Raw genomic sequence first — 11,205 nt, forward strand, 5'->3', positions numbered from 1 at the left:
TCAGCGGCAGCGGCTAATCTCTTGTTCGTTTACCTATCGCTGTACGAGCGATCAAACGCGGCGGCTAATCGCTAGCGGCAGCGACAAAGATTTTCAATCGCTATTTTTTCCAGCGTTTGTTTTATTATTTTAATAATGAACCCATTAAATGACAATGTTACCCTTGGTTTTTAAATGAAACTACTAATGAATCTAAACCTAAACGTAATATTTTTTATAATTCTCTTGTCGCCGTCAAGCTATAACGATTCTCAATCCTCCACTTTGATTCTCTCTCGTGGCCAAGCTTGTTGGGTTTCTCAGTACTCCACTTCGATTCTCTCTCGCGGCCAAGGAGCTTCGAGCCGCGGCCAAGCTTGTCGGTTTTCTCTCTTACGGTAGCTCTTTCGTTTTGCTCTTTTTGGTGCTTATGGATCTGTTGTATTCTTGGCTATTTGTGATTTCAATTTGGTTGGTGGTCATGGGTCTGTTTCAAGTTTAGTTTACCTCATACTTGTTGTGTCTGTTTGTGATATTATGGTTCTGAATTCATATATGAGTATGTTTGTGCTAGTGTTGAGTTTCCGTGAATGAATACATAACGCATTGTTTTTGATGTTTATTGTTGCTCCTTCTTGTATCCTTTCCAGGTTTTAGGAGGAATCACTCTTAAACAAGGATGTCAAAGTTGACTAATGACGTAAGTCTTTTTTTTTGTTAATTATTCTTTGGCTGAATTTGTGCTGCTTGGTTTGGTCGGTTTTTTATTTCATGGCTGAATTTGTCTTGCTTGGTTTGGTTGGTCTTATGATTTCATGGCTGATTTATTAAATTAGAACTGGACCGATGAGGAATGTCGTTTCTTTTTTCAACTGTTCTTGGAAGAGAAAAAAAGGGAAACAAAACAAGGAATGGATTGAATCAAACTGCAAAGGAGTTCATTGTGAAGACATTTGAAGAGAAATACGGAGAGAAGCATATATGGGACAGATTTAAGAACAAGTATGATACTTGTAGAAGGGTTTACGTAAGCGTTAAGAAGCTGATTCATAACAGAACTGGAATGGGCTATGATGATATGGGAAGAATAAACATGTCTGATGATTGGTGGCAAGAACGCATAAAGGTAACTTTTGTACGTTTTTGTTTTTAAACTATTTTCTTTTCCATTGTAGTATTTGTTATGGTTAAAAGCATAATGTTTTACATTGTTTAGACATGTGTATTGTTTTAGTATCATTTGAATTGACCATGTGATGATTTGTGCTCTGACCCACCATCCACTTTATGCCGTTTAGTGCTCTGATAATATTTTTATAATCAAGCGGTGGTTGAGGAACATGATTCATGCTACGTAAGAGATTATTAATCAGTGATTTTTTTTTCAATCTTACAGGAATGGCCTGGAGCTAGGAAATACAAAAACAAGCATGTTCCTAATATTGATCTTTTTGAGGAAGAGTTTGGTGCCATTACTGTCACTGGGGCAGAAGGGTGGAGTGCTCAGCAAGGAGAAGCTAGCCTAGATTCCAGAGTGAGTGGAAACAATGATGAGGAAGACGACTGTACAGATATGCCACCACCAGTTGGGGATACTCAAAACAAAAATGGAGGTTCAAGATCAAAAAGGAAGAGGAAGGAAGTTGATCCGAGTACTGAAAATGCTGCTAGACGTAATGTAATTTTTGATGAGAAGAATCAACTGATGGGGAAAATGATCTTACTGATGGAGCGTGAGAACTTACGTAGCGGAGAGCGTTGTGTGGAGATCCTCAATGATTTGCCTGGAGTAAAAAAATGGTCTAAGTTTCATCTGGCTGCAGTTGATCATTTGCTAGCTGATCCAGCAAATAGACAAGGGTTTCTTGCATTTTCTAGTGCTGAAGATAAGATTACCATTTTAGAACATAGGATGGGCATTAAACTTGACGATTGATGTTTGTTTACGACTCTTCTTATTGATGGCTTTTGGTTAATGTTTTGTTTGTTTACGACTTTTTGTTATTGATGGCTGACATGGCTTTTGGTTACTTTGAATTTTGGATTATTATTATTATGAAAAGATCAGCTTATTAATTTTTGGATTATTATTTTGGTTTTGTAGATGATTAGATGGATGTGGTTGAATGATGATGATGATGATGATGATGATGATGAACGTGATTTGCCGAATACTCAAAGAGTGATTCAAAGGACTGATAGAGGTGCGGGATGGCGTCATGTTCAACAACTGATGCATGGATCAGATCAGCAATGTTATGATATTCTGCGAATGAATCAAAGGACATTTGAAGATTTATGTAGGATGCTCTCTACAAGGTATGGATTACGAGAAACTGATAATGTCTACTTGGAGGAAAGTGTTGCAATGTTTCTTGAAGCGGTTGGTCAAGATAAAACTAAGCGGGTTCTTGCAGACAGATATCAAAGGTCACTGGATACAATACAAAGAAAACTTGATGAAGTTTTGAGTGATCTTCTCAAGTTTGCAGCTGATACGCTTAAGCCAGAAGAAGGAGAATTCGCAAGGGTAAACCCTATCTTGAGGAATGATGACCGTTATTATCCATATTTTAAAGACTGCATTGGAGCACTTGATGGAACTCACATCTCAGTTCGTCCTCCAAGTCACAATGGAGAAGCATACAGAGGTAGAAAGCAAGAACCGACAATGAATGTCCTTGCTATATGCAACTTCAATATGAAGTTCATATATGCATATGTTGGTGTACCAGGTCGAGCACATGATACCAAAGTGTTGACTTATTGCGCAAAAGAAGAGCCTAATTTTCCACATCCTCCTAATGGAAATTGGTTGATTCTGGATATCCCACCAGGACAGGTTATCTTGGTCCGCATCGTCAAGTTCGATATCATCTTGATCACTTTAACAGAGGAGGGCCGCCAACAAACACTAGAGAATTGTTTAATCGGAAGCATTCTGGTTTAAGAACAGTGATTGAACGGACCTTTGGAGTATGGAAAGCAAAGTGGAGAATACTAGATCGAAAGCATCCAAAATATGGTTTGACTAAGTGGATGAAGCTTGTTGTTGCAACCATGGCACTACATAATTTCATACGTGATTCACATCGAGAGGATTTTGATTTTGTTCATTGGGAGAGAATAGAAGAATATCATGCTCATAGTGATAATGTTGACGGTGATACTTCTCATGGTGATGGTGATGATGATGAAGATGAATCACCTGATGATAGTAGTGATGATGATGATCATGCTCATGGTGGATATACTCCTTATGAACCAACAGGTGATAGAGCTGTGGAAGGTGTACGTGACTACATTACAAATGAGATGGGTAGAGGAGGTCGTTTGCCATACTAGAAAATCTTTTGTAATGCTTTATTTAAGTTTTATATTTACTTTAGACTTTGTCTTTATGAAACTATAATATTTCATTTGAGGTTGCATTTATATTTTTGTGTCATTTATAAGTTTAAAGTAATTTTATTTAACGTTCAGTCATAGAGATAGCATAACAAACAACTTAGCAGCAGATCAGTCGCTAGCGGCAGCGATTACTAACCGAACAATCGAGCGACTATCGCAGCGACTATCGCTATGTCAGCGATACTGAAACGAACAACAACAGCGATATTTAATCACTGCAGCTAGTCGCTGCCGCTGATCGCTGCCGCTAGCGACTGACAAACGAACAGGGCCACATTATTTAATTATGTAAATGTTATTTATGTCTTGTAATATATTTGTAAAACTGTAGTTTGTGGACAGTCACCAAGAAAATGATATCGACTTCTGAGTTACGTTGCATGACGGTTGAAAATCAGATAAAACAAATATTTTCTAGATACAGTATATCGCACTACCCCGTGACGCCGTAGAGGTGACAGATAACGAAACAAGTGGGTTTACACTATTGAGTGGATAAAGCCGACCCATTAAGACTAAGGCCCGTATTCTATAGTTTATGAGTGCATAAATACATTTGTCAATCCACGATCGATATCAACCAAAACGGCCCAGATTCATTATCAGTAGCATTCCTCTAGTTCCCTTTACTGGTAGCTCCAAGTACTTTATTCTACTACAAGTCTACAACAAAACACACTGAGATACTTCTTGTCTTATATCTGTATATTTTTAAATTATGCATATGTGGGTTTGATGGTACAACAAGTAAGTGGTAGATCTGGCAAAACATTGCTAGAGTTGAGTGGGAACAATGCAATCATAGTCATGGACGATGCTGATATACAGTAACTGCTCGTTCTGTTCTTTTTGATGCTGTTGGAACCTGATGTAGGAACCTGATGTAGCGCATATCATTAAGCTTTGGTTTTCTAGTTTCCTTTTCTATGTTAGTTGGTTTTTCCTTTTGCACGTAGATTTTGGTTATACTTCATAGCCGACTAGGACCTTATTCATTATATATAGTTTTTTATCGGGTTTGTGAGAGATACAACTTTTAATTATTGATTTAGAAAATTTAGAGTGTTGCGTTAAATAATTCTTGAATTTTTATTTTTGGGCATTCTCTAAGAATTCAATAAACTAAAAAGGCTAAGTCAGGCATTTTTAAAATTCAACGTTACCTTCGCATTATCGGTTACTCCATCAGAAACGCCGGCCAACGTTGCACAACTTGCCGTAGGCTGGTACTAAAGAATCTGATCCTCTACTGTTCCTTTTGCTGAATGGTTTAAAAGTGTTTTTTTCTTTATTGTCTTAAGCCTTTTGCATGTGAGTGTGTATGACAAAGTACTTGAGCAACTCCTTACTTCATACAAACAAGTCAAGATCGGTGATCCTCTTCAAAAAGGGACGTTGTTAGGACCATTACATACTCCTGAATCGAGGAAGAACTTTAAGAAAGGAATCGAAGTCATCAAATCCCAGGCAAGTACCTCAAGTCCAAAGAGTTCTTTAAACATTTTCAACTTTCAGCTAACCCTTTTGCATTCACAGGGTGGTAAAGTACTAACCGGCGGTAAAGCAATAGAAGGTGAAGGAAACTTTGTGGAGCCTACGATACTTGAGATATCATCAGATGCTGTTCTTGTTAAAGAAGAGCTGTTTGCTCCGGTTCTATATGCTCTAAGGTTTAAGGTAAAAAGTCTTTAGAATCATATAAGAGTAATAGACTTTATATACAAGTAAAAATCTTATTGTGGATATGGACAGTCATTTGAAGAAGCAAGTAGCGATAAACAACTCGATTCCTCAAGGTCTAAGCAGCTCCATATTCACACGTAAACCTAAAAACATCTTTAAGTGGATAGGGTAGGTGCTCTTTTGAAAAGCCACAATCTTTTGCACTCCAGTCTACTGAAACTAGGCTTTGACAACTCTCTAGACCAATGGGAAGTGATTGTGGGATAGTGAATGTGAACATACCGACGAATGGAGCTGAGATAGGAGGTGATTTTGGAGGTGAGAAAGCGACTGGTGGTGGTCGTGAAACTGGTAGTGACTCTTGGAAGCAATAACGATTTCTCTCTCTCTGTTTTGATTTAATAGATTTTCCGGTTTAAGTTTTTTGATTGGTTAAACCGGTTTATCTTTTGACAGTACCTCTAGCGCAAGGAATTGATAGAGATAGATGACATCAGATTGCTGTCCGTTCTTGATCAACGGCAAAGGTAGCCAAGATTTTTAGCGGACGTCCGAGTTTCAAGCAGGTTGCTCATAACACTTCTCACTGCCCAACAATTGACAAACTTATTATAATCCTTTGGTTATAATAACCCATAGGCCAACAACATAGAATTGGCTTCTTTGGAACAAGGAATATGGCATGGACAAACAATACGTCTTGTTTCAATCTCACACCAATCTTAAGATGCTGATTCTTTGTAGATGTGTATACAAATTTCTGTTTGTAGACCTCTTTGTGTACATAATAAACAATAACTACCCAAGTGAAAGATTTATTTCTTTGTCAATACTATAATAATAGAGTTATTCTTCCCACCTTTAATAAACCAAACTTCTCTCATCAGTTTCGTTTAAACAAGACCACCGTTCTGGTGGCCGGTGACTTTAGTCGCCGGTTACCATCTCTTTTTGTTGTATAATATCTTCGATCATTAGATCGACTTAGTTTTCCGGTTAGCGGATTTTCTTTTTCCGGTTGCGGATCTTTTGCTCGCTTTGGCGATTGTATTATAGTTTTTTTTCTGCTTCTCTTCTCTTTGTGAACTTCTATTCCGATCAACCATGGAAGCTTTGATTCTATTTGCTGGTTATGCTCTGTTTTATTTTGAAATAGGAATCAATCTTTGCTCTGACTCACAAGCAAAGTCTCCTTGTTGATAAAGAACAGAGATGATAGTTGAAGCAGTGGGAAGATTCAGCACAGATTCAGATAAGGCGGAGTCTGTAAAAGACGTTCCGATAAGGATTTGTTGCTATCTCCTTGAAGCTTCTCTCAAAGTTCACCTCTGGTAAATTGAAGAAGAACTTCCAGGGATTGACGGTGATCAAGAGTTGTAGAAGCAAGCAAGTGGAACAAACTATCCGGAGAGAGAGACCGGTGGATTCGTACCGACATGTAGCCGGCGAACCATGGATCAATCTCACCGTTTCCAGAAAATTCGAAGTTCCTGCATATGCTACACGTGTCTTGCATTAAGTTAATATTATCTTCTTAGCTTGGGCTTCATATTGGGCTTAATTTCAATTTTGTAAGGGAATGGTTTGTCTACTTGTAATGGGTTTTCGTTTAATAAAACGAAATGGTTGACAAAAAAAAAAAAATACTATAATAATAAGTTTATTTAAATATAGCTGTCTGAGCATATTACGAAGCATTATTCCTTGTGGTGATACAACGTTTTTCTTTCGTAGAAGTCGGCCAAATTATATTTTGAGAAATTTAAAACACTTAGTGGAACCTAGAATCTTCCTCTAATATTTAAATTTCGATTAATATTGATTACTGAAGACTAGACTAGATGAGAAAACAAGTTCCACATTACACATATTATTTGTTACTTGGTTCTGTAATTAAATTAAAAATTATCATGTTTTGACCATTTTAAAAACAACATTATGGTTTTTTTTTGTCATAACACAAGATAAACATGGTGACAATTATATCTTATTTAACATTCGGTTATTTAAACGAACATTTGGGCCAAAATTAACGATAAATTAATTTAAAATCATATCGTAAAAAAAAATCCAACAACCAGTCCTTATTATCACACACCAAAACTTCCATTAGTTAAGGACTCACATCAACACTTGACATTGCCACATAAATAGTTACAATATACTAGAGATTTTTTCCGCGCTTCGCGCGGATTGTGTCTTATAAATTTATTTTATTTATAATATTATTTGTCGGTTTGTTTCTTTTACATTAATTTTTTGTTTTTCCAATGTTAGTTTTTCTTAATTTAAATTTATATGTTTATAGTTTTTCTTTTTTCTGGTTGTAGATGGAGAATTATATTTTTATTGATAGTTTTTGAATGTGACATAAACTTTTTGAAATTTTAAAATAATGTTATATATAGTACAATTAACACATTAAAGAAGAGAAACATATTTAAGCACATTTTATACAGGTTTTATATACATAATTTTAAATATTATATATGTATATATTATAAGTTTGAAACATGTAAATGCTTTCTAAAGTTAAATACTTGTTCTGAGTTTACATAACTTATCGAAAGTTTTATCTTTTTTAAATTTAAATCACAGAAAAAAATCAAAAAGTCAGTATAGATGGGTTTTCTTGGGCTTTTAAATCAACACTGAAAATTTACATGAATCATATAACAACAGTTTTATAAACAACTCGATAAAATTTGACCGAGCCAAAGATTTTCACACAATATGTTCTTTCTTCTTCAAATTGCGAAGAGCCTATAGGCACAAGAAAAAAATCATAATTTTTGTTTTCACTTATATAACATTTTTTTTCCTTTACACACGGAATTTATTACACTGCTATAAGCAATTGAGAACTCTATTCATATAAGATTCACATCTATGCATTTTGACAAATAAGAATTTTAGCAATCTTTAGTTTCGGAATGAATCAACTTCAGTCATATACACTATATTTTCTCTATGATTCAAATCTTACAATTTTAATATATGTGCAGATTTCCATGTGAAAAAACACGCACGCCATCTATCGTTCAACCTATTACTTTTTCCAAAGTAAACACTATAATCCTCGTTTGGTTAGCTCCACAAACTAATCTCTTTGGATCAGTGTAACCTTTCAGAAAATGATAACCTTAACATCTTACAAAAAAAAAAACAACAAATATTGACTTATTTATATGAATATATATTATTTTAAATCATTATAGTGGACGAAGAAAGCACCATAATTTGTACAACAAATTTTCTTAGATTCACTTCATCATATTCACCATTTTACCATTTTAATTACATAATTTTATATGAGCTTCTTCACCTTTCCCGGTTATTTTCTCTTTATTTATAACTACAATATAAAGTTATAAACTATATATATATTATAAATTAATAATTTATTTACTCTTAAAGTAACGATTAAAAATAGAACATAATTCAATATAGATATATGATTCTATTAATAAATTAGCAGTTACAAATTTGAAATTTTTAGAAATATCAAAAGTTTTATATTAGTTAATTATCTTCTAAATGATATTTATTTTTAATTCTTTTTGGATGAGAATATTTTGGCTGAGGTGGATAGCCTCAAAAGCCTTGAATTTAGTCCCTTTTATATAGTAGGATTACAACAAAACGATATCCTAATTTTCAATTCTATTTACATCATTTTTTATTTCCCGTTTTTTTTTTCCTTTTAAACATCTTTTCTCTAATTTTTAATAATATATTTTATTCCTAATCTTCCTTCACACACACGCTTCCTTCTCAGTTTGATTCTTCGCGGAATATTCGAATCTACACGCCACCGGACAAAGCAGGCAAGCAACTCCCAGCTCCACCAATCACCGCCGCAGCACAAACCACTCCACCGTCAACAGCCGGAACACTCCTCGGCGACGGCAAAGCTGAAGCCACGACCCTCGGCAAACCCAGAACCAATCTTCTCCTAAACATCTCTCCGATCGCCGATATGAAATCGACGGTCGGAGACGGAGAAGACAAAAACTCGCCGCAAACCTTCACGTGAATCGCTAAAGCCTCGTCGACGCCGATCTGTCTCCGGAACATCTCGTAACTCACCGCCTCGGAACAGATCCCGCAGATCAGTTTCCCGGCGTAGAGAACGCGTACGCTCTCCATATACGCCGCCGTGTACTCTTCCGTCATACCGCAACATTCGCAACTCACGAACTCTGTCTCCGACGACTTCGCGATCGCCATAAAACTCGCAGACATATCTCTGTATACTAAAGAAACATAACAAGAATCAGTTTTATTTGAATTAAAAAACAGAGAGGAATCTGATTCTCAGACAGAACACAAACCTTTTGGTCCGAATCTGAACGTGTGGTGATAAATCTAGTAAGTATGTAAGTACACGTGTATGTGTGTAAATGATTTTACTATCTCTCTTTCTCCCACTCTGCTACCTGCGCTTCGCCGTTGAATAGCTTGAAGAAGAAGAAAATCATTTTATAAATAATAGAATGATCAAACCCAGGAATACCTAGAATTCATTTCAGCTATCAGATTTTTTTTTTTTTTGTAACTTCTTGCAGTTTTTTTTTGGTCGAAAAACCTTCTTTTGTTTTTGCAGTTTTGCTTTAAACTTTTGATCTTTGATCGTTAGTGGAATGAGGGAGATAGAGAAAGCAGGTTTATTTATAAGGATTTATAAAATAAAAAAATTTCAGCGACTCTTTCACACATTCTTCATAAACAGAACATTTAAATGATCAAGAGCAGGAAATAGTACGAAATTTTGATTTTTTCCTTATAGTTCCACGTCGGCATATGTTGATGCGGATAAAACTGCAAAATTGATCGTTGTCACTCTGTGGAGTTGCCAGCTGAGCATTTTATTTTGTTTTGACTGATAAACATAAATCGCATTAGGTTGAATGGTTAGTGAATATGTATAGCTGTAACATGATTTTATGTTTTTCTAGCAAACATTGACAATGAAGTTACGTTAAACTGAAATCCTTTTTATACCGCCACACCAATACTATTTGAATTAGTTTTTTCATTGAAATAATATATATATTACCATAACTGAGTTTTTTACATAGCTCTAGACACACCCTTCTACCTTCTTTAATCAAGCCATTGCTTTACAAAAAAGCATAAAAACAGCGAATTTGAACTTTTCAAAGTTTATATACAAATGTATACCAAAAGATTTTATTTTGGTAAACAAATTTATACCCAAAGATTTTAAAGTGAAAAACCACAAACATTAAGTAACTTAAGCAAGAGTTAATTAAATTTGTCGATTATGGGTTTGTTTCTACTAGAAACTAAATTAATGATTAGACGAAGATGATATCCTATCTTAAACTTTATCAGAAAATGTAACATTCAGAATCAGATTACCGATATATATTGTCTTAGGATTAGTTGAATTAAGGTTTACACATATAAAACACAAAAATATGAAATTTTATAAATCAAATTGCAATTAATTTCCAAACTAAATGATATGGATTAGACTTAAATCATTTTAAAAGTATAAGTTAAACAGATTTTTGATTGTACCAGTTTAGTAACACATGTTTTTTGAAAAAGAACACATGTATTTCTTTTTTTTTTAAACAGCTATCATGATTTTAACGTGCAGGCTTTATTTGGCAAAAAGTGTCAATTATGGTATTTTTGATCTTCGATAATCTGGACAATTATGAAGTGCACGAATGGATGAGACACACACGTGGACGAAGAAGAGTTGAAAGCGTGCAAGATAACTCTAACTAGATCGGGTTAAAATCGCTTGCCTTGAAGATGATAACTAAAGAAGGTTCGTCGAATATTACCATTATTGTATACTTTAGTCAACTATTTTATCATCTTTTAATTGGTTTGTTGTGTTGGCAATTATGCATCCGGAGAAGGGTAACGAACGAAGGCTTACGCTAGGGTTGCGTTAGAACAGCAAACCTTATGATAGAAGATCACACTGTTTTTTCTTTTGAACAGCAAGTAAAATCACAATATCTCTATTTTGTGACGTCGATTGTACTTGGTCTACTGACAAAAATAACGTCCAATACATTGCTGCGCTGTCGATTTTTATTCGTTTGACAACAATTTTCTTCCAGAAGTTTCATCTGTTCAGCTGACTCT

General features: G+C 35.0%; 3 protein-coding genes and 1 long non-coding RNA gene across 5 annotated transcripts; 3 read left to right on the forward strand and 1 right to left on the reverse strand.

Moving 5' to 3' along the window:
* Positions 1 to 19: 19 nt before the first annotated feature.
* Positions 20 to 1,422, forward strand: LOC103871073. The gene is made up of 4 exons (XR_001959144.2): positions 20 to 377; positions 630 to 679; positions 816 to 1,105; positions 1,376 to 1,422. It is a non-coding gene; the product is annotated as an uncharacterized LOC103871073 (long non-coding RNA).
* A 673-nt stretch (positions 1,423 to 2,095) lies between these two features.
* Positions 2,096 to 2,929, forward strand: LOC117125892. Its single transcript, XM_033272770.1, has one exon. The coding sequence runs from the start codon at positions 2,096 to 2,098 to the stop codon at positions 2,927 to 2,929; it is 834 nt and encodes a 277-aa protein (XP_033128661.1).
* A 768-nt stretch (positions 2,930 to 3,697) lies between these two features.
* On the forward strand, positions 3,698 to 6,699 carry LOC103871076 (aldehyde dehydrogenase family 7 member A1). 2 transcript variants are annotated; one of them, XM_033273222.1, is made up of 3 exons: positions 3,698 to 5,241; positions 5,315 to 5,424; positions 5,530 to 6,699. In XM_033273222.1, the coding sequence occupies exons 1-3, from the start codon at positions 5,135 to 5,137 to the stop codon at positions 5,562 to 5,564; spliced, it is 252 nt and encodes an 83-aa protein (XP_033129113.1). In that variant the 5' UTR covers positions 3,698 to 5,134; the 3' UTR covers positions 5,565 to 6,699. The 2 variants fall into 2 exon arrangements, 1 of the variants encoding a protein (XP_033129113.1); XR_004448536.1 differs by having other exon boundaries at positions 3,708 to 5,067; positions 5,143 to 5,241; positions 5,315 to 6,699.
* LOC103871077 lies at positions 6,204 to 10,857 on the reverse strand. Its single transcript, XM_009149301.3, has 4 exons — positions 9,839 to 10,857; positions 9,408 to 9,533; positions 8,705 to 9,329; positions 6,204 to 7,236 (listed from the first exon to the last, which is right to left on the reverse strand). The coding sequence occupies exon 3, from the start codon at positions 9,316 to 9,318 to the stop codon at positions 8,878 to 8,880; it is 441 nt and encodes a 146-aa protein (XP_009147549.1). The 5' UTR covers positions 9,319 to 9,329; positions 9,408 to 9,533; positions 9,839 to 10,857; the 3' UTR covers positions 6,204 to 7,236; positions 8,705 to 8,877.
* Between the last annotated feature and the right edge of the window lie 348 nt (positions 10,858 to 11,205).

This window comes from Brassica rapa, chromosome A06 (assembly GCF_000309985.2).
Source record: "Brassica rapa cultivar Chiifu-401-42 chromosome A06, CAAS_Brap_v3.01, whole genome shotgun sequence".
NCBI classification, from domain to species: Eukaryota; Viridiplantae; Streptophyta; class Magnoliopsida; order Brassicales; family Brassicaceae; genus Brassica; species Brassica rapa.

Coding starts and splice junctions, on each gene's coding strand:
- LOC117125892 (XM_033272770.1), top strand. CDS start 2,096: ATGTGGTTGAATGATGATGATGATGATGATGATGATGATGAACGTGAT.
- LOC103871076 (XM_033273222.1), top strand. CDS start 5,135: ATGGACAGTCATTTGAAGAAGCAAGTAGCGATAAACAACTCGATTCCT. Junction 5,242..5,314: donor AACATCTTTAAGTGGATAGG/GTAGGTGCTCTT, acceptor ACAACTCTCTAG/ACCAATGGGAAGTGATTGTG. Junction 5,425..5,529: donor TGGTGGTGGTCGTGAAACTG/GTAGTGACTCTT, acceptor ATCTTTTGACAG/TACCTCTAGCGCAAGGAATT.
- LOC103871077 (XM_009149301.3), bottom strand. CDS start 9,318: ATGTCTGCGAGTTTTATGGCGATCGCGAAGTCGTCGGAGACAGAGTTC.